The sequence below is a fragment of the Drosophila innubila genome (assembly GCF_004354385.1).
Source record: "Drosophila innubila isolate TH190305 chromosome 2R unlocalized genomic scaffold, UK_Dinn_1.0 1_C_2R, whole genome shotgun sequence".
In the NCBI taxonomy this organism is placed as follows: Eukaryota; Metazoa; Arthropoda; class Insecta; order Diptera; family Drosophilidae; genus Drosophila; species Drosophila innubila.
In genome coordinates, this window is record NW_022995374.1 from 6166341 (window position 1) to 6185099 (window position 18759).

The following is an 18759-nucleotide window of genomic DNA, read 5'->3' on the forward strand; positions in this document are numbered from 1 at the left end:
TACTCTCAACATTTTTCGGGAGCGCTTCCAAAGCGCTTGGTTTTTGTTTTTTATTAAGGTACTTCAAAAAAATATCTTGTTTTTTATGAGAATTACAAACTATTTATGTGAGTGGTTGTTGGTGCGTGTGTGAGTATATATATAAACATATATACCCCACATTCAGTTGATACTTGACGGTTTTGGTTTGTGCCCATTTAAAAGAAATTTAAAATCAAAATAAAAACTGAAGAAGATGCTTTGCGGATGTTGACGATTGGACGTTGGAGTGAATGATTGGATTGATAAGTGCGGACAGTCTTTAAGCTCTCGTTAGCTATTCATCATGTTACTTAAAATTCTATGCAGGTAATTGGATTCAAATTGATGTTTTCCATGGTTTATGGTACCAACTCGAGCAGATTGTCCAGTACGCAAATGGAATTTGAAAAGAGATCGGTTGTAATATCATCATAGTCCAGGCCGAGACTCTTCAGTTCTGTAAAGCAATCATCACTGAAGCCCGGAATCTCCAGTGAATTGTTGGTCTTGTTGAATGCATCATGGCGATTGGTGTAGCCAATGCGTTCCCGAAACATTTCGGCGAGCTGCTCATCGCTAAGCTCCACCGCATGCACCTTTTTGGAATGTTGGCGTATTCTGCAATAGGATGCAAATGGAATATTTAACTCAATTAAGATGATTCGGAATGGGTATTCACTTACTTGCCGCGATCGGCAAATTCCTCTGGGCAATGCTTGCACTTATACGGATAATCCGTGTGCTCATATTGATGCTGGCGCAACCGAGCCCGTGTATTGGTCTCAAATGTGCAATTGTCGCAGCGCCAGATCTTAGGCTTTTGATGATTTCGCTGTTCGTGCTCACGCAACAGTGCATAATTTTGAAATTTACTGGCACAGCTGCGACAGGAAACCACCTGCTCCTCTTGGACATGGGCCCGCTCATAATGTACGCGCAATTCAGCCGCATTGATGTAGTTAAGCGAGCACTTGGCACACTGATAATGACGCTCAGAGTGTCGCTTCCTATGCACAGCCAATGATTCACTATTCTTAAAGCTTTTCTGGCATATTTCGCATTCGTGGAGCGTGTCGACTGCATGCTGCTGCTGTAGATGCAACTCATACTTGCGCATGCTGCTAAACTGTTGCTCACAGAAGTTACAGTGCACCGGTTGCTTCACCTGACAGAATCGCTGATGTGCCTGCAGACTGGCCTTCAAATTGAACACCTTGTCACAGGCGGTGCACATATGTTGCTGTTCGACTGCCTCACGCACAGCGCCGCTGCTCCCCGACTGCTGCAGCTGCAATTGTTGCTGTTGTTGTTGCTGTGGTGTGTGCATGCGTGTGTAGTGTGTGCGCGCCGAGCGCTGGTCCTTGAAGATGCGTCCACAGGCGGGACAATTCTGCTGCACATAACAATACATTTCTGAGGAAAAGATCTAAGTTATAACAATTGCTTGCACTTAGCCATCTTTCAGTCATACCAAAATCACCATCAATTTTGTGGTGCTCAATCAGATGCTGTTGCATGTCCGTTCGGCTGTTTGTCTCATAGCTGTTACAGGGCCTGCACTTGAAGCTTTGATCTTAATTAGTGGAATTATAAATCAATAAACTGCAAATATACAATTTCAATTACAACTGCTGATCACTCACTTTTAGTTAGGCCAATTATATCGTCCTCGGAGACATCACATCTGTGCACTCGCATATAATGGCTGCGCATCTGTTTGGCCTCGGTGTGTGTGTGTTTGCAGATGCTGCAGCTGAGCAGAGGTATGTTAACATTGATCTCTTTGCTTGGCATTGACTTCTGAGATGAGCTGACTGTTGAGCTGACTTTAGAGTCAGTTATTTGCTCCGTAGCTAAACATAGAAGCATAATTCAAGTTAATAATTTGTATAAAAAACAAGGAATGAAAGTTTGTCCCTACTAACATTTTAAAAGTGTGGCTTTGATGGATTCAATTGATTGCAAGTCCTCTGGAGTTTGACTGCTATTGGCATCATCGTTGAGAGTCATGAAGAGCGCACGTTGGATGAGATCGCACTCAACATCAGGCAGACCGGACATATCTCCGTTTTTGTTATTAAAATTATAATTATTGTTATTCTCGCTGTTGTTTTTATTGCCAGCATTGCTATCATTGATAATACTATTGTCATAGAAAGTTTCACTGTTTTTCGCATCGGAGCCATCATTCTCGTCCTCCTGATCCTGATCATTGCTTTCGTACTTGACATCAAACAAAATCACTGCAAGCATGAGCAATTCATATTTGTAACACTATTATTAATCAATTATCTTATTGCTTACCATCGTCCTCCTTTGGTGGCTCGTTGTTGGACGCAATCTCGTTATCCAGACGCGGCACCTTGGCACCGCGCATATACAGCACATTCTCCTCAATGGGAGGCGGCACACCATCGTAGCCTTCCACGAATTGCTCAAATTCCTGACTAAATTGATTCCACTGCAGGAGCTCGTCGCTGGCTTTGCGCTTTAGTTCACTGGTTGATGACGTCGGTGTCTGTGGTGGCGTCACCTTGATGCTCTGAGATTCGGCAAACAGCTTGCGGTTGGAATCGAGCGCCAGCTCCACAAAATGCATGGCCACCTCCAAGGCGCGACAACAGCGCAGGCAAATCTGCATAGGCCACCTGTAGCCGCCGGCGGAGCGTGCGGTTATTGGCAAGTTAGTGCACTGCCGCAAGCCTTGACCGTAAGTGCGCACATTTTGCAAATCCGGTATTTTGGCATCCAGTTTGACGGTCTGACGGCTTACGGAAAGGCACGCGCGGCATTTTGTGTTGTTCACTTTGTTCATAGCCAGCAAGGCGTTGGATTTGGCCGCATCCGCTGCGGCGGCCATTAGAATACTTTTTCAAACTGAACACTTTGTCCTTTTAACGTGCTTGTTATGATCCTTTTAGTTGAAAACAACTTGTATTACCGCTTTTAAACTTAACAATGCCGCTGAGACTGTGTGATTGTTCTTTTCTCACTTGCAAATTTTTTTTTTTGTAGAGCTCACCGCCACTGTTGCCACTCGGCCCAAAAAGGTTGGTCGCAGAAAAAAATTTCGATCTGGCAAGTCGCACCATTGTAGTCAAATCGCAAAAATAGTATTGTATCGATAACAACAGCGATAAGTTTCGCGAAATTCCTATAGCCCGCGAAAACTTCAAAAGAAAGTTAATAAAGTACAACAGCAACTCCCACTCACAATTAAAAAAAAAATTGAATGTTTGTTTATAAATCGAATGGGACAAGTTTTCCGATTTACTCTTGTTGATTATAACAACCCAAAATAAAACTTTCGAAAGGTTAGAGTACGATGTACCGGATGTCATAAATAAGTAATTTATTTATTAAGTTTTTAAATGAATCAAACAAACACTTAATTGTTGTTAACATAATATGTATTAAATATTAATCCAAGTGAATTGAGAAATGTACTTAATTCGAGCATATATTATAAACGAAGTAGGTTAAAATAAAGAAGATCTAATGAATACATAAGTGCGAAATTTAATGTGATCAATCCATAATGTTAATAACTCTACCCCTTTTGCAAAGGTATTACACAAAACAACTCCTTTTTTAAGTCATATTATAATGTGTTAGTGTGTGCTTAAGTATATATCTATGTATATGTATTTAAATAAATGTTTGTCACAACTAATTGATGTTTAGGATCCCGACATAATTAAACAGGCAATTTTTATGACAATTATAAATTAAGAGAGTGAGAGTGAACAATTTACTTAAACTACTTAAACCACTGTACAATTGGCAATTAAGTTATTAACTGCCTATTGGTATTTATACAACTTATTCAAAATATACTATAATATTCTCATCACGCTATCCACTTGATGCGTCAAATAACTAATCCGACTGTTCATTTTCAACATTCACCGATCTTAGTTCCCGTATCGAATATTGCATCGACGGCGGTGTTTCATTAACGCAATATATGTTGGCCATTTCGCCATCAGTCGGATCCCATTTGTGTTCACGCAAAGCGTGTCTTCGAAAACTGTAATATCGATATTGATTAATTAATTTGTTTAAATTGAGATTCATCATTGACTTACCTGTTGCCTCTTATATAAGTGCGCACACACTTGGGACACTTGTATGAGTGTGTGCTTTTGTGGATATACATGTGATGCCTCAGTTTGAGACTGGTCAACATATCGCGTCCACACTTGGGACATATATACTGAACGGGAGTATGGGAAGCTGTCTGATGACGCTTTAGATGATGTTTGTAATTGAATGTCTTGGTGCAACCATCGATTCCGCATTTCAAGTCAATTTTTTTGGCATGCTCCGATTTCACATTACCCAACTCTAACTGCTCCGACTTTACATGTTCCAACTTCACTTGTTTCGACTCAACATGCTCCGACCCCACATGCTCCTCCATCTCCGAATTGGACGTAAACTCCTTGGGGCACTGTTCACATTGAACTTTACGAGGTGCATGCCTTTTCATGTGATAATTCAGCAGCGTAACCGTTCGATATGAGCTGCTGCATATGTTGCATTGATGTTGGTAGATTCTGCGCGCCGACACAGTCCCGCTTGAGTGTTGATCCATTTCGTGCTGCAGCAGTTTACCCAACTCGTCGAATGTCTGGTTACACTGCTTGCACACATAAATAGGAGTACGGGGCAGCCTCGGACGTAGGTCTTTCACAGGCGATGGCTCCAATGCAGCTGTCAGTAGTTTGTCGCTGCCGTTTAAAAGTTGACGAACGCTTGATATAACGCTGAAGCTATCGTTGTTGTTCTTAAGCGAAGTGGCATGTGAATCATTGCCAATGAAATCTAAATCAAAATCAAAGGGCGTAGGTGGTGGAAAGAGTGTTGAGTCCACTGTTGGTGCTTTATCTGCTGTTTCTGATGTTGTAAGTGGTGTCGATGATTCTGACCTTGTTGAAGATGCAACTTCAGCGGATGTTGCTTCTTCTGTGTTTGTGTCAGTTGCATTGTCCTCGTTTAAAGCTGTTTTTACTGTTCCTATTGCTGACGTTGTTGTTAATGGTTTTGTGCATATATCTTCATTATCCGTTTCTATTCCTGTGTCACTGTTTATCATACTGTCTTCTGCATATGAAGACAAGCAAGGATCATTTATCAATGACATCATTAAACAAAAGTTTTAGATTATTATTTGGATTGCGTTGTGGTCGTTGTTGTTGTTGTTGCGGCATGGGTTGAGCATATTTGGAATTTGAGTTTGAATTCATTCTTGCTAGGATATTGATCCTCTTACCGCATTTTTCATTGCCATCGTCATCCAAAGTATCCATGAAGTTGGACTCCTGCTGCATTGTTGTTGCTTTATTGTCACCACACACATCGCTGTCATTCTTTGGCAGTGTTGTTGTAGCCGTTGATGTGGTTGTTGTTGCCGCCGTGCTGGTTGTCAATTGAGGCGCCTGCATCTCAATGATTGTGTCCACCAAATGACTCCGTTGCAAATGACGGGTCAGCGTTCGCTTGGCCGCAAATGAGCGAATGCAGCGTGGACACTCAAAAGGCAATTCTGTTAATGAAATTGTTATTAATTAGAATCAAACAAGCCACAATATGTCCTATATATTATTCAACTTACTGCGAATGATAAACACCTCGTTGGCATGCACAGAGACTGGATGGCAAAAAAAAAGATTATGTTGAAAAACAAATGAATATCAATTCAAAAATACTAAGAACTCATCGGCCCACTCTTGTACCTCATAGAGATGTACTTACCGCCATCGTTGATGCCATGATGCGCATTCAGATGCTTCCGCATCTCAGCTTCCTGTTCGCATTCAAAAGGACACTTGGCACACATCAGCATGGGAGCTACTAAGTTAATTACCATAAGTGAGAATTAAACAACATGTGTGGAACATTCCATCACTTACGCTTCTCCACATTGATGTTCAGCTTTTCGATGGCTGTACGCTCTACTAACACCTTGTCGCCCTTGGCCTGAACCATGTCACGAGTGGGCATACGCTTGTGCACCGTTTTGTAGTGCCGTATAAGCAGACGTTTCATATTGTACAGATTCGTGCAGAGCTCACAGCGATATGGCGCCAACCCTGAAAGCAGAACGCAGACAGCATAAACTATAGATTGCCATTAAATATAGATTAAGGAGATTGTCTCACTCACCGCGATGTACAAACATATGATTCTCGAACTTGTATTGGCTGGTAAACTTTTTGTTACAATAGATGCAATATGGTTTCTGTAGATGCTTCGATTGCTCATCATCAAAGTCATCAACATCATCATCATCGCTGGTGAGAAACAAATTTTGATCGGCAGCCGCATTATTGTTATCATTCTCATCATCATTCTCAGCGTCCTCCTCATCGTCGTCATCATCCTCCTCGCCAACTTCAGCGTCTTCTTCAAAGTCTTCAAATAGATTCTCAGCATCAAAATCGAGGTTCATATTATTGTTATCAATAACAATGTCATCGCCATCGACGACTGGCATATCGTCGGCGGGTATGGTGCATACAGCTGCCACATCGGTGTCATCAATAAAGTCTTGCATATCTCCAAAGATGCTAGAGTTTGGATTTCCTGTGGGAGCAACAGCAGAAACAGTAACAGTATTAACAGCAGGCAGCATTCCGCTTGTCTCTCCCGGCATCGTTGTTGTTGTCATGCTGTTGACAAAAGATTGCCCTGGGAATATTGTAAACTCGTTTGAATCCGTTGTAATTGGTGGCGTTGTTGTTGTCGTCGCTGTTGCTTCCACAGTGGTTGAGGCTGCAGTTGCTGCATAGAACAACGTGGTTGCATCTACGACCACATTTATGTCACCAGCAGGCGTGACCACAGCTGTTGTTGTTGTTGTTGGCTGTGCTGTATTTAGCTGCATCGCTGTGGTTGCACTCGACTCGTTTGTCGCTCGCAATTCAGCTGTTGTCACAGCTGAGACTGTTGGATCTGTCAAGAAGCGAAGCAGCTTGTAAATAAAATAATATAAGTACAAATTGTAATTATGGGCACACACATTTAATACCCAGCGGAATATGTGATATGGCTGGTTGTGAGTTTCTCAGCTGATTTTGGTCACTGACTAGCGTCGATCTGCCGCCCTTCTCTTTGGACTCATTGCTCCAGCTGGGACGCAACTGCACCTCACTGGGCTGCATCTGGTGCTTATCGCTGTAGTGTTTTCGTAGCTGGAAACTGGTCAGTGTCTCATATAAGCACATGTCGCAGGAATATATGCGACTCCTATCTGTCGTCAGCGACAGCGATGATTTCTCCAGTTGACTCTTGTTATCACCAATAAAAGTCTTGTGCTCCTCCATATAATGTTGGATAAGATCGGCACTGCGTAGCGAATAGTAGGCACACTGATCACAATAGAATTTCGGTAAATCTAAATTTAAAAATAATGTGATTAGTTTAATAAAGTTTTCAAGTGTGTGGCCATCAATTACTTACGACTGTGTGTTAACTGATGAGATTTAAGACGCGCCACCGTGGGAAAGGCTTTGGGACATAGTTTACACTTGTGTTTTAGGGCGGCAATTGATCCAGGACCTGGTCTTGGCGGTGGTTTCACTGTAAACAGATTATGTGAGCAGAATCCACTTTAGTATTGCATGTTTTAAACATACCTGTGATCTGTGGCAGCGCATTCGGTACCAAGTGGTTCACATCAATGTCCATTGCATTATAAGACACGTCTGGTTTGGAGTCATCCAATAAGCTCTGCAGTGTTGTTTTGGTGGTGCTGGTACTTTTGCTGTCATCAATATACTCGAAAACAACTCCGCCATCATTGACTTGCTGCAACGAGCCATCGGGCATGACCAGAAACTGTGCACCTATGCTCATGTTGCTACTGCCACTGCCACACGTCGCTATCGTAGGCTCGGTTGGCATAGCATCTGACCCAGATTGGCCAGCAGCCAACGAGTTGGCCAATTGCTGCTCAATATCACGCAGTTGATCTGCATCCAGTTGTGGCTGCGAAAAGTCCTCCGGCCTCATCACAGTGGGTATCAGCAGCTCCATGTCCTCCAGTGTGCACACCTTCACCTGATTGTCATCCACAGCTGATGTGGACGTCGCAGCTGATGTTGTTGCAGCAGCAGCCGCTTGCATCGATCTTCTGATCTTAAGTTGCTTTTCAATTTGGGCAGCCGTCAATCCATGGACGTTTTGATAATGCTCTGGTAGTTGACGCTGCTTAAAAGTCACAAATTTGCATAGCTTGCACGCATGTCCCGCCTCTTCTGTGTTCGAATATGAATAACAACAATGGACAATTGACAATAGTAAAAGAATCTTATTAGTCGTCAAATATAAATATTGAATGCTCTTACCTGTGTGCATGCGAATGTGTTGCTTGAGTTCCACTCGATTATAGATAATGGCGCCACATACTTTGCATTCGTGCCGCAATCCGGACTTGGGAGCCTTCGTCTTCTGCGTGACGACTGTCGCGTCATCTTGTCGCTCCTGCAAAGAAAATAAGTAGTGAAATAATGCTACTTCTCACTACACTCTAGCTACACACCTCGCAGAGTTGTTGGCCATTGAAACGCGTTGTACCCTCCAGTTTTCCAGGGCATAGTTTGCGACACAGTATTTCATGTGCCCGGAGACTGTTTTGGATGAAGAAGTAGGAAATTTGCAAGCTCTTGCTGCACTCCACGCAAATATATTGCGGCAGCTCGGGTAAGTTTTCGGTGCGCATACAGAATAGTAGTAAGCGTATAAGGGGTATTTTTGTGGAGCACTCATCATTGTCGTCTAAGACACTATCTGATAGGGAGTCCAGCTTGAAGAATTCCGCCTCGGACTTCAGGCAACAGCGGCACGTAAATTTGTAATTCACTTCCATGTCATCTGTTTTAACTCTTTTTAGCGCAATGGGTTTCTACTAACGATTAAGGCAAATCTATTGCTTTTCTGATAAAGATAAACAAATAGTCAACTTTTTATCGCGCACTAACGCGAAAACAATTTCTTTAGCCGTGCGCAGACATTAAAAAAAGCATTAACAATGTGACGCCGCCGCGTCGTTTTATGGTTGCATGTGTTATCATTTTGTGTGAATGGCAAAATTGAGACAGCGATATGTTATCGTTTCTTATCACTATCGGCGCGCAAAATGAAATTCACAAATTATAGCAACAATCAATTAAAAGTTTGAAAAAAAAATGATATCAATTTTGACAAAACCATTTCAATTCGAATTTAGATAAAACAGTTAATAAAAATTTTCGAGACTGCTAATTATCCTAAGAATACAATCTATTGTTTATTATTATTTTTTAAATTTATTTTTATTATTTACAATCTGCAGATATGGTTTGCTGAAAAGCTTACCACTACTGCATATAATCTACATTATTTTTTTACCTCTTTCGTATGCGACTTAATAATGTGACATTTTAAATGATAATTTTCACGGTATTCCTTTGGACAAAAAGGACATTTCTTTTTGGGATCCGAGTGAGTACGTCGGTGAACAGCCAAGGCCGAACTAGACTTGGTTGAAATGCCACATAGCTCACATGTGTAATTTCGTTCTCCAGTGTGAGAAGTGAGGTGTGTCCGCAGATCCCATTTGTTTGGAGCACAGTAACTGCAAATAGTACACTTCCAGCGCGTAAACATTTTGTGAAATCTATCCTGGTGCATACGTAGTTTGGAGGCGTGCAAAAATACTTTGTTGCACACATCGCAGGCGTAAGGATGACTACCGAAGTGTATCCGGTGTTTGTGCCGTCGTAGTTGATCCTCGTTGTAGAAGCGTCGCTCGCATTCGTCGCAATCCACCACGGTGATATCCTGGGTGGGCACAAATTCTAGTAGCTTATCGTAATACGACTGGTGACGGGTGCGATAGTTCCGATTACTTATGTGCATCGCATACTGTTTCTCAAACCATTTAAGAATTGCACGAACACTAAGGCAGACGATTTGCGGATCCAGTGATAAGTTAAACCGCTCAGCCAGTGCTTGACTTATCTTCCGGGCGCTTTCAGAGCGCTCAGCCTTAAAATCCATGTTCCTATACTCCTCACTCCAAAGATATTCATGTTGCCGTAGTAAATCAATGAAATAATTCATTAGCTTGGGATCGGTGTGTGGCAGACTGTAGAAGGGCTGATTGGATTTATTCTGAAAAATATTGTTGTCAATTATTTAATAAATTTTATCATACACATAAAACACTCATACTTTATTTCCGCAAGTCTGGTCAATTTCTTTCTCGACTTCCACTTCATCTGCAGCTGTAAATAAGTACTCTTCATCCACAACTTCGATTTCTGTGTCTGCAGTCTCAGATTCCCTGCCAATTTTAGCATAACTCTGATTTTGTAACTCCTCTTCAACCTCTTCTTGAATTTCTTTATCCACCTCCAGGTCCTGATTTACCAAACGAGTGCCAAGAACGGAATGGAAAGAAGCCAAGTGCTTGGCAAGCTGCGACCAATCTGTTAAGTCCCCGGTTCTACAAAGGCTGCATTTGATTACAATTGAAGTTCGCTCGCCTACTTTTAAATAAAGTTTTGCAGCTTCTATAAAATTATTGTTTACATCGTTCATTGTTTAGCGTTGCCACCGGACAGAAATAAGGCTGCCACCTAACAAAAAAGTTTGCCATTTATGTAAGCAAAGTCTTTCACCAGTGCTGCCAAGATTTTAGTGGGAACAATAGCTGTTCCTGGCTGGAAAGCATATAAAATGTTTTTGTGGGCACTTTTGCACAATTTTATCAAAAATAATAAATGCAAAACGTAGCTGAAAATATAATAAAATAGCCAAATTTCCAGCTAATTGCAATTTTGAAATTTTTCTAGCAAACGAACTCTGAAATTAGCCAAAACTAGCTATAAAATAGCTAAGCTGGCAACAGTGCATTGCGGCCGGTACACACAGTAACACACACACACATTGAACCCTTAAATATTTAACGATTTATTCCGCGTCTATAAAACTTAAGTTAATTGAATGGCAAACAGTTATGATATACCTAGCTGGGCCGGCAAACCGCCCACTGGGCTGCACTTGGACGTACTCAAAGATGAGAAGCTGGTGCAAAAGCTGATGGTGGATGAGAAACGTTGCTATTTGTTTGGGCGCAATAGCCAAATGAACGACTTTTGCATAGACCACGCCTCTTGCTCGCGAGTCCATGCTGCATTTGTTTACCACAAGCATCTAAACATTGCCTACCTCGTTGACCTCGGCTCCAGTAAGAACGCTCCCAGGAAATAACATGCCTGATAGATAGTGTTGATTGTTTATGTTGTTACAGCACATGGTACATTCATTGGAACTCTGCGGCTGGAGGCGCACAAACCCACACAGTTGCAGATTAACAGTACGTTTCACTTTGGCGCATCCACACGAAACTACATCCTGCGAGAGCGACCCTCGGCTGGTGGTCAGCACAGCAACATAATGGAGGATCTGCCGCTAAGCGAGACCAGTGACGGTGCATTGCTGGGACTGCCGGAAAGCCAAACGGAATTGGATGTAAGCGAGTGCAGCAAAACGTCGATGATTTAATCTAACGATTAACTTAATTACAGAACCTTACGGAATACAATACGGCACACAATCGACGTATTTCCATGCTGGGCATTGCCGATGACAATAACTTGCGCAAACAAAATGCACTAAAGCAGGGACGTAAGCGACGAAACGTCACTTTCAATGACGAGGAGATTATTATCAATCCCGAAGATGTTGATCCCAATGTCGGACGCTTCCGTAATCTTGTGCAGACAACTGTTGTGCCGGCCAAACGATCGCGCTACGAGCCAAATCATATGGGTCTACACACTGGCAGTGGCGGCAATTCCCATGCAGTCAGCGCCAGCCACCAGATGTTCCAGCAGAGCATTGTCGAGATGAAGCAACAACAACAGCAGCAGCAGCAACAGAATCAACTGGCTGTAACACCGCAAGCCGCTGTCCACTCACCCGTCAATTCGTTATATCAGGGACTTCCTGCCAGCAACTATGATGCAACGCATGGAGGCCAACTGAAGGGCAACAGCGAATTTGAGCCCATTTCACCAATGGGTATTAACTCCAAACTGGGATTAATGCTGCCTAATCCGGCACCCGATGTCACACCCATATATGAAGAGCCACTCGCGCCCAGCTCGTCAATAGCACAAAAATTGGCTGTCGCCAATGCAAATGGTGTGTACTATATCATGAATTACTCAATAATCCTTAACCTTTGTATATGATACTCATTGCAGTGCGTCGGTTCGTGGATGATGTTCATGAGACAAGTGGTGAAGGCGACTCCATGTGTCCGCAGAAAAAGAAATATGCCAAGGAGGCATGGCCAGGCCGCAAGCCCATGCTGGGACAGTTGTAATGTTATTTCATCCACTTGGCAACCAGATCCATACAGAGCATTGTCTGCTGTTGCAGAATAGCTGATCATCTGGGAGAGAATGTTGTGGTCAAATAGCATGTCCTGCTTCCAAACGGAATCTCCCCCCTATCCGCCGTTTACAAATTGAGAAATTGTATTAAATAGCTTACGTTTCACTTTCCGAAAAATAACAACAATTTATACAATAATCGATTAGTGTTGTGGTTACATTTTACAGCTGTGCGGATAGCGAGGAAACGGTATGACATCCCGTATATTCTTAACACCCGTCAGCAGCTGCAGATATCGCTCGAAGCCCATGCCAAATCCGCCGGTTGGCAATCCACCGTATTTGCGCAGTTCCACATACCAGGACAAATCCTTGGGCAGCTGTGGATGCATCTTAAGGCGCTCGGCATCACTCTCACGCAGGCTACCACCGCACAACTCGCCCACTGATGGCATCAACAGATCCAAGGCGTCCACACGCTCTGGGTTGTTGCGCGAGGTCTTCATGTAGAAGGGTTTCTGTCGTGCCGGCCAGTCCATCACGAAGACTGGAGTTCCACAGTGTTGCACTAGAAACAGCTCCTGCTCCTTGCTGAAACCCTCATCAGCGTCAACTGCGCTTTTGAAACTACTTTTGTTAGCCACAACTAGAGCTAGGGCCTCGTCATATGATAGCCTTTTCCAAGGTACTTGTAGCCAGGCTAAATCCGAGCTAGAATTGGCACTTTGTTGGCAAAAATGCACATCGGCAGCATTAGCATTGAGCAGACGATTGCTTATCTCTTTTAGCATACGTTCTATAAATTTTGCCAGCATGTCCAACTGCTCCATATGGACCAGCTCCGCTTCGAACATGTAAAACTCAGCCAAATGCAACGGAGATTTGGAATTTTCGGCACGAAATGCAGGCGTCAACGTATACGTGTTACCCAGCCCATAGGACATGGCCTCCAAGTGAAGCTGACCGGATACGGTTAGAAAAACCTTCTGATCAAAGTAACTCTGTTCCGGAGCCACATTGGGACGTGCCATTTGCTTGAGCAGCTGCTCCGAATCGGGTTGCACACGAAACACCTACAATGAGCACAACAGTGAGTATTCCAATTGATTCATTAATTAGATCTGTTTCTTTACACCTCGCCGGCGCCTTCACAGTCATTGGTAGTCAACATGGGGGTGTTAATCTGAATAAAGTGTTGCTCGTCCATATAGTCATGAATCACCTTCTGTGCCCGGTGCCTGACACGCATTTGGGCGGCAATATAGTCGATGCGGGAACGCAGATGTAGATGCTCCCGAACATACTCGGGTGCATGCTTCTGTTTGGGCGAGAATGGATAGCCATCGCGCAGGTGACCATCAGCTATAACATAACAAATACTTTTAGCAATTAGGATTATACTTCTATATTCATATTTACCTAATGGCTGCACTTCATCGGCGTGCAGCTCGTAGTGTCCATTGGGCGCCACCTGAACACAACCAACAGCACTGACAACGCAGCCGGATGTCAGCTGCTGTGTGGCGGAGTTACGCGGCACAACAAGCTGGAATTTGTTGCTAGTCGAACCATCGTTGATGTCCAGAAATATATTATTCTTTAGCCGCCTTACATTTTTAATCCAACCCTATATATAAATAAACCAAGAACAAACACTCTGAGAAGAGAAATAATTTCAACTCAACCACCCCTCTCACCTGTACTTGCAGTGTATCTCCAGGTTTGTTTGCACTGACGATTTGTGCAATACGTTGGACGTTGCTATAAAATCTTTTAATAAATAACATTACTTATTTAATCTTTTCTAATCGTGGCCGTTGTTTTTCGGCGCAGCGTTCTTAAATCGAGTGTTGCCACTCAGGTAATTTTCAACTGTTATCAATGATGGATGGGCGACAATATCGACAAAATAAGTTGACCATCGATATTAAAGATTAGTTCGTTCATCAACTGATCGATAACATTTCAAACTTAAACCAGTGCTGGGCAGCTGCTGCTGTCATTATCTTGCGCTTTTCAGCGAAAAATATCGAAAATTCTAACCGATAACATTTCAAATTTAAAGAAAACGTTTTATTTTATAAGCTTCAAATATATTTAACATTTTGTTGTATCCAGTCATTCGCAGTCTTTAGTAGTTTTGGATTATCCACGAATTCCTGTTGATCATGCTGCTTTGCATCGGTATCCTTGCCTCCTCTTCTTACAAATCCAGCTTCACCTTGCTTCAGAATTCCAACAGCTGCCATTTGATGCATATTAACGGACTTATTTTGACGAAAGTTTTTAATGTTTAAATGATTGAGCAATTTTTCTAGGCCCTCAGCATTCGGTATGCAGTCCAAGAAGTCACCAATGCTTTTCACTGCTCCTGGCAAATCGATCAGCATGTCCTCGTACTTGAGAAAAAGAACATTCGGCAGCTTCCTGTGCTCTTTTGCCTCATTCACGTGGCTGTAATAAGGCAGCCAGGGATCTGAAAGTGACCACAAATCATGTTAAATGCTTTACAAGCATATACAAGAACATACTTAATCCTTTCTGGAAATACCGCCAGTAACGTTCAAAATCACCAACGTAACCCTGCGTTCGAAACAGACGATTAAGATGATAATAGGAAACGGCCACGTCCTTGGGATTGCGGACCACATAAATGACCTAAATTTAATGGGATAATAAAGAATACTACTATGATTTTGTATATAAGAAATTCGTGAAAGTCACTTGCCTTGCATTTGTTCTCCAAGACACTCGGCGGCATTAGAGAAAACGGAAAATGTGTCTTTATGAAACGCCTTTGACAACTTGGTAATTCTTCTAGCGTCTCGTAGCCCGGACGGCATATTTTTTCTATAAATTCCATATCAGCGCTACAGTTTTCAGCCAAAAGCTCTGCCTTGACATCGTCATGTACAAACAAGGGAAATCTGTGGAAATTTAGAATAAGTGGAAATACGTGGAAAAATGCAATTAAAACTCACTCGAAGAAAGGGAAACGATCGGTTAGCGGACGTTGTTCGGCCTGTGCAAAGTCCAGACCATTGGCCAGCAACCAGATCATCTCCTGTGTCCAGGTGGTGCCCGAACGTGGCACTGTTGATATCCAAATGTCATCGGGACGCGCCTTAAAGTTGTAATAATGCTCCGCCTGCGCTTTGTACTTGTGTGGAAAGAAGTATCCCTCGGGTCCGACCTGTACAAAACCCGTGCGCTCACCTATCACCGAATTTTAAGATTACTTCAATAATTTAGCCACCGCTGTCCACCAACCTTTAAAGTACTCCAATAGCTCCGCATTGGTTTCAGCGTCCACGTCACGTATATCGTACGGAAACTTGACCTGTAATTTATCCATTTGCTCTTCGAGACGAACTGCACAAGTTGCTAGCACCAACTAAACTTACAACCGCCCAACTAGTTGCCGTATGTGATTGTGACCGGGAAAGCGTCTGGCTTACATATTTCAATGCAGCACTTTCGGCTTAGAGAAAGTGGCGACTCTGATTTGAACTCGTCGGCAGGTTAAGTGTAAGTGCTTGCATAAGCGTTAAATAATAATACGTACTTGCTAAATCATTTCCAAATACCGACAACATAAATACCCCAGAATATTTCGTAGTTTTCAAAGCTTATAACATGCAGTTGTACTATAAAAGTAATGCTAAAACGAGTATACCTTATTCGACTAGGAATTTTAATTATGTCATATATGAGTAAGAAAAAAAGTACGTACACATATAATATAATGATTATGATTATGTACATTATTTAGATGAAAGTCGATTAGTCAAAAGCAGAACTCGTTAGAAGCAGATCGCAAGCCCATAAATACCTGTATTATAATTATTATAAAAGTAAAAATTGTTTATTTACAATATATAAATGTCTTGACCTACATTACAAATACGTATATTTATTATTTACAAAAGTTTCTAAGACACTTGTGCTATCGTTTCATATTTGTTGTAAATAAATTGATGACTGTTTTAGTTACTTAAAAACTACATTATTGACAACGTGTTCATTCGCAATACTGAAAATTTAAAAGTTCATCAAAACACTCAAAAAAAAACTGTTGACCCTTTTCCGACATTAGTTTTTAAGTAGTTTTTGGGTTGTTAACGATTTGGAAAACATGTCACATATTACAAATTTTGTTGTATCCAATCATTGGCCATCTTAAGTAGATTTGGATTGTCCAAGAATTCCTGCTGATCAGACTGATTAGGATCGCCTCCTCTTCTCACAAACGAAGCTTCGCCTTCGTTCAACAGGCCAACAGCTGACATTTGATTCATATTAACAGACTTATTTTGACGAAAGTTTTTAATACTTAAATGATTGAGCAACTTTTCAATTTCGTCTTCATTTGGCATGCATCCCAAAAAGTCACCAATTCGCTTTACAGTTCCTCGCAAATCGATCAGCATATCCTCGTACTTGAGGAAAAGAACATTCGGCAGCTTCCTGTGCCCTTTTGCCTCTTTCACGTGGCTGTAATAAGGCAGCCAGGAGTCTGAAAGTGACCACAGGTCATGTAAAGTGCTTTTACAAGTAGAGAACATACTTAATCCATTCTGGAAATACCGCCAGTAACGTTCAAAATCACCAATGTAACCAAAGTTGCGAAACAATCTATTCAGATGATAATAGGATACGGCCACGTCCTTGGGATTGCGCTCCACATAAATGATCTATAATCATTAGATAAGTGATTATGACTATGATTATGAAACTAGAATTTCTAATAAATTCCTTGCCTTGCATTTGTTCTCAAATACACTCGGCGGCATCAAAGAAAACGGAAAATGTGTCTTGATAAAACGGCGTTGAGTACTTGGTAGACTGTCTAGAGCCTCGTTTCGTGGACGGGAAATGTGTTCAACGCAGCCTGCATCCTTATTCTCAGCCAAAAGCTCCGCCTTAAATGCATCATCTATAACCAAGGAACCTCTGTCAGCGGAATAAGTGGAGATTCTTAAAATAATTTCAATTAAACCCACTCGAAGAAGGGAAAACGATCAGTTAGCGGACGTTGCTGGGCCTGATCGTAGTCTAAGCCATTGGCCAACAACCAGATCATCTCCTGTGTCCAGGTGGTGCCCGAACGTGGCACTGTTGATATCCAAATGTCATCGGGACGCGCCTTAAAGTTGTAATAATGTTTCGCCTGCGCTTTGTACTTGTGTGGAAAGAAGTAACCCTCGGGTCCGACTTGTACAAAACCCGTGCTCTCACCTGTCACCGAATTTTAAGATTACTCTTATCAGTGTTAGTGTTAGCCAGTGCTCACTACCAACCTTTAAAGTACTCTAATAGCTCCGCATTGGTTTCAGCGTCCACGTCCCGTATATCATAAGGAAACTTGACCTGTAGCTTATCCATTTGCTCTTCGAGACGAACTCCTTCAGTTGCTAGCACCAACTGAATTTACCCCCACCCAATTTATGGCATTTTCGATTGTGACCAAGAAATCGTCTACCTTGCATTTTTTCATGGCTATGTCTTAAAAGCCAGTTTATTTATTTATAGATAAATATATTAAATATTATTATTGCTTATTGTATATTTCAATCTATAAATATTTTAATTTTATTAATGCAAACTGGGTTATTTTTATACCCAACGGCTTTAAAGCCAGTTTATCTATTTTTCTGCAAAGACCTAAAAATAAAGCATAAATTATCACTAACGGAGAAGGCGAAATTTTGTACCCTGCACCAGGTGTATATTAATTTTATGAAAACTATTGAATTAGCAGATTGTTCTCAAAATCCTTGGACCTCTTTGAACACGCAGCAACTCGGAATGGAAGGAGAAACTGCAGTTCGCAAGGTGTTTGATGCGGTAGAAGGATACCGATGAAGATGATGCCCAAGGATGCGTTGGCAGGACCAAGTGGCTGAAGCCCTGTCAAGTCTTGGTGTAACCAACTTAAGTTTAAACAGCCAAGTCGATTGTATTATTGAATCTCCACCCAAATACTTACATATATTAAAAGAAATAAAGACTGGTGCAGGATATTCTACTGTCGCGTACACTCGACCTTAGACATTTCAACTTGTTTACTTTGATTTTGCATTTAAAAGCGCTTTTGTTTACAAATTTAAATTAATCAATTCAATAAATGGCTTGCCATTTTGCGAAATAAAGTAAATTTGTGTTCAGATATATTTTGTTGTTTAATAAAACGAAAACAAGTAAGAAGGCTCTAGAGTGGAAGGTCCGACTGTGAAATACCCTGCGCCCAAGAAAAATCTGAGCAAGTGGGCGGCTACAGTCGGGCACGGTCGACAGTAGGAGACCCTGTGTCCAGGTACTCTGTACTAAAAGTTGATATGGTCTCTCA

General features: G+C 41.9%; 7 protein-coding genes across 9 annotated transcripts; 1 reads left to right on the top strand and 6 right to left on the bottom strand.

Annotated features, from left to right (window-relative positions):
• Window positions 1–11: 11 nt before the first annotated feature.
• LOC117785085 (zinc finger protein 2 homolog) lies at window positions 12–3059 on the bottom strand. Its single transcript, XM_034622979.1, has 6 exons — window positions 2326–3059; window positions 1947–2264; window positions 1665–1874; window positions 1493–1594; window positions 705–1434; window positions 12–639 (listed from the first exon to the last, which is right to left on the bottom strand). The coding sequence occupies exons 1-6, from the start codon at window positions 2879–2881 to the stop codon at window positions 381–383; spliced, it is 2175 nt and encodes a 724-aa protein (XP_034478870.1). The 5' UTR covers window positions 2882–3059; the 3' UTR covers window positions 12–380.
• Window positions 3060–3413: 354 nt separating this feature from the next.
• LOC117785081 lies at window positions 3414–9036 on the bottom strand. Of its 3 annotated transcripts, none has more exons than XM_034622973.1 (12): window positions 8567–9036; window positions 8373–8508; window positions 7662–8279; window positions 7486–7605; window positions 7046–7420; window positions 6190–6978; window positions 5937–6116; window positions 5779–5877; window positions 5639–5674; window positions 5297–5569; window positions 4110–5127; window positions 3414–4051 (listed from the first exon to the last, which is right to left on the bottom strand). In XM_034622973.1, the coding sequence occupies exons 1-12, from the start codon at window positions 8891–8893 to the stop codon at window positions 3901–3903; spliced, it is 4122 nt and encodes a 1373-aa protein (XP_034478864.1). In that variant the 5' UTR covers window positions 8894–9036; the 3' UTR covers window positions 3414–3900. The 3 variants fall into 3 exon arrangements, with proteins under 3 accessions (XP_034478864.1, XP_034478863.1, XP_034478862.1); XM_034622972.1 differs by having other exon boundaries at window positions 5779–5874; window positions 7662–8282; XM_034622971.1 differs by having other exon boundaries at window positions 7662–8282.
• Window positions 9037–9383: 347 nt separating this feature from the next.
• On the bottom strand, window positions 9384–10608 carry LOC117782762 (zinc finger protein 701). Its single transcript, XM_034619793.1, has 2 exons — window positions 10240–10608; window positions 9384–10179 (listed from the first exon to the last, which is right to left on the bottom strand). The coding sequence occupies exons 1-2, from the start codon at window positions 10606–10608 to the stop codon at window positions 9403–9405; spliced, it is 1146 nt and encodes a 381-aa protein (XP_034475684.1). The 3' UTR covers window positions 9384–9402.
• Window positions 10609–10955: 347 nt separating this feature from the next.
• On the top strand, window positions 10956–12609 carry LOC117784897 (nuclear inhibitor of protein phosphatase 1). Its single transcript, XM_034622750.1, has 4 exons — window positions 10956–11257; window positions 11321–11541; window positions 11598–12216; window positions 12279–12609. Exons 1-4 carry the CDS (start codon window positions 11014–11016, stop codon window positions 12398–12400), a joined length of 1206 nt encoding a protein of 401 aa, XP_034478641.1. The 5' UTR covers window positions 10956–11013; the 3' UTR covers window positions 12401–12609.
• Window positions 12576–14197, bottom strand: LOC117784896 (probable asparagine--tRNA ligase, mitochondrial). The gene is made up of 4 exons (XM_034622749.1): window positions 14108–14197; window positions 13830–14037; window positions 13546–13772; window positions 12576–13483 (listed from the first exon to the last, which is right to left on the bottom strand). Exons 1-4 carry the CDS (start codon window positions 14195–14197, stop codon window positions 12626–12628), a joined length of 1383 nt encoding a protein of 460 aa, XP_034478640.1. The 3' UTR covers window positions 12576–12625.
• Window positions 14198–14461: 264 nt separating this feature from the next.
• LOC117785392 (sulfotransferase 1C4-like) lies at window positions 14462–15923 on the bottom strand. Its single transcript, XM_034623364.1, has 5 exons — window positions 15681–15923; window positions 15392–15626; window positions 15139–15337; window positions 14942–15068; window positions 14462–14886 (listed from the first exon to the last, which is right to left on the bottom strand). Exons 1-5 carry the CDS (start codon window positions 15763–15765, stop codon window positions 14498–14500), a joined length of 1035 nt encoding a protein of 344 aa, XP_034479255.1. The 5' UTR covers window positions 15766–15923; the 3' UTR covers window positions 14462–14497.
• A 380-nt stretch (window positions 15924–16303) lies between these two features.
• LOC117785393 (sulfotransferase 1C4-like) lies at window positions 16304–17811 on the bottom strand. Its single transcript, XM_034623367.1, has 5 exons — window positions 17711–17811; window positions 17414–17648; window positions 17171–17363; window positions 16978–17104; window positions 16304–16926 (listed from the first exon to the last, which is right to left on the bottom strand). Exons 1-5 carry the CDS (start codon window positions 17793–17795, stop codon window positions 16556–16558), a joined length of 1011 nt encoding a protein of 336 aa, XP_034479258.1. The 5' UTR covers window positions 17796–17811; the 3' UTR covers window positions 16304–16555.
• Between the last annotated feature and the right edge of the window lie 948 nt (window positions 17812–18759).

Excerpts from the sequence above, each read along its gene's own strand:
- LOC117782762 (XM_034619793.1), bottom strand. The coding sequence starts at position 10,608 with ATGAACGATGTAAACAATAATTTTATAGAAGCTGCAAAACTTTATTTA. Across the intron at positions 10,180-10,239 it reads ACCAGACTTGCGGAAATAAA|AATAAATCCAATCAGCCCTT; the intron begins GTATGAGTGTTT and ends AATATTTTTCAG.
- LOC117785081 (XM_034622971.1), bottom strand. The coding sequence starts at position 8,893 with ATGGAAGTGAATTACAAATTTACGTGCCGCTGTTGCCTGAAGTCCGAG. Across the intron at positions 5,570-5,638 it reads CGAGGTGTTTATCATTCGCA|AATTGCCTTTTGAGTGTCCA; the intron begins GTAAGTTGAATA and ends TTTCATTAACAG. Across the intron at positions 5,128-5,296 it reads CGATGGCAATGAAAAATGCG|AAGACAGTATGATAAACAGT; the intron begins GTAAGAGGATCA and ends CTTCATATGCAG.
- LOC117784896 (XM_034622749.1), bottom strand. The coding sequence starts at position 14,197 with ATGTTATTTATTAAAAGATTTTATAGCAACGTCCAACGTATTGCACAA. Across the intron at positions 14,038-14,107 it reads GAGATACACTGCAAGTACAG|GGTTGGATTAAAAATGTAAG; the intron begins GTGAGAGGGGTG and ends ATTTATATATAG. Across the intron at positions 13,773-13,829 it reads CGATGAAGTGCAGCCATTAG|CTGATGGTCACCTGCGCGAT; the intron begins GTAAATATGAAT and ends GTTATGTTATAG.
- LOC117785392 (XM_034623364.1), bottom strand. The coding sequence starts at position 15,765 with ATGGATAAATTACAGGTCAAGTTTCCGTACGATATACGTGACGTGGAC. Across the intron at positions 15,338-15,391 it reads GATCGTTTCCCTTTCTTCGA|ATTTCCCTTGTTTGTACATG; the intron begins GTGAGTTTTAAT and ends AAATTTCCACAG. Across the intron at positions 14,887-14,941 it reads GTATTTCCAGAAAGGATTAA|ATCCCTGGCTGCCTTATTAC; the intron begins GTATGTTCTTGT and ends GGTCACTTTCAG.
- LOC117784897 (XM_034622750.1), top strand. The coding sequence starts at position 11,014 with ATGGCAAACAGTTATGATATACCTAGCTGGGCCGGCAAACCGCCCACT. Across the intron at positions 11,258-11,320 it reads CCTCGTTGACCTCGGCTCCA|CACATGGTACATTCATTGGA; the intron begins GTAAGAACGCTC and ends ATGTTGTTACAG. Across the intron at positions 11,542-11,597 it reads AAAGCCAAACGGAATTGGAT|AACCTTACGGAATACAATAC; the intron begins GTAAGCGAGTGC and ends ACTTAATTACAG.
- LOC117785085 (XM_034622979.1), bottom strand. The coding sequence starts at position 2,881 with ATGGCCGCCGCAGCGGATGCGGCCAAATCCAACGCCTTGCTGGCTATG. Across the intron at positions 1,595-1,664 it reads TATAATTGGCCTAACTAAAA|ATCAAAGCTTCAAGTGCAGG; the intron begins GTGAGTGATCAG and ends CCACTAATTAAG. Across the intron at positions 1,435-1,492 it reads CAAAATTGATGGTGATTTTG|AAATGTATTGTTATGTGCAG; the intron begins GTATGACTGAAA and ends TCTTTTCCTCAG.
- LOC117785393 (XM_034623367.1), bottom strand. The coding sequence starts at position 17,795 with ATGGATAAGCTACAGGTCAAGTTTCCTTATGATATACGGGACGTGGAC. Across the intron at positions 17,105-17,170 it reads TATTTGAGAACAAATGCAAG|ATCATTTATGTGGAGCGCAA; the intron begins GCAAGGAATTTA and ends TAATGATTATAG. Across the intron at positions 16,927-16,977 it reads GTATTTCCAGAATGGATTAA|ACTCCTGGCTGCCTTATTAC; the intron begins GTATGTTCTCTA and ends GGTCACTTTCAG.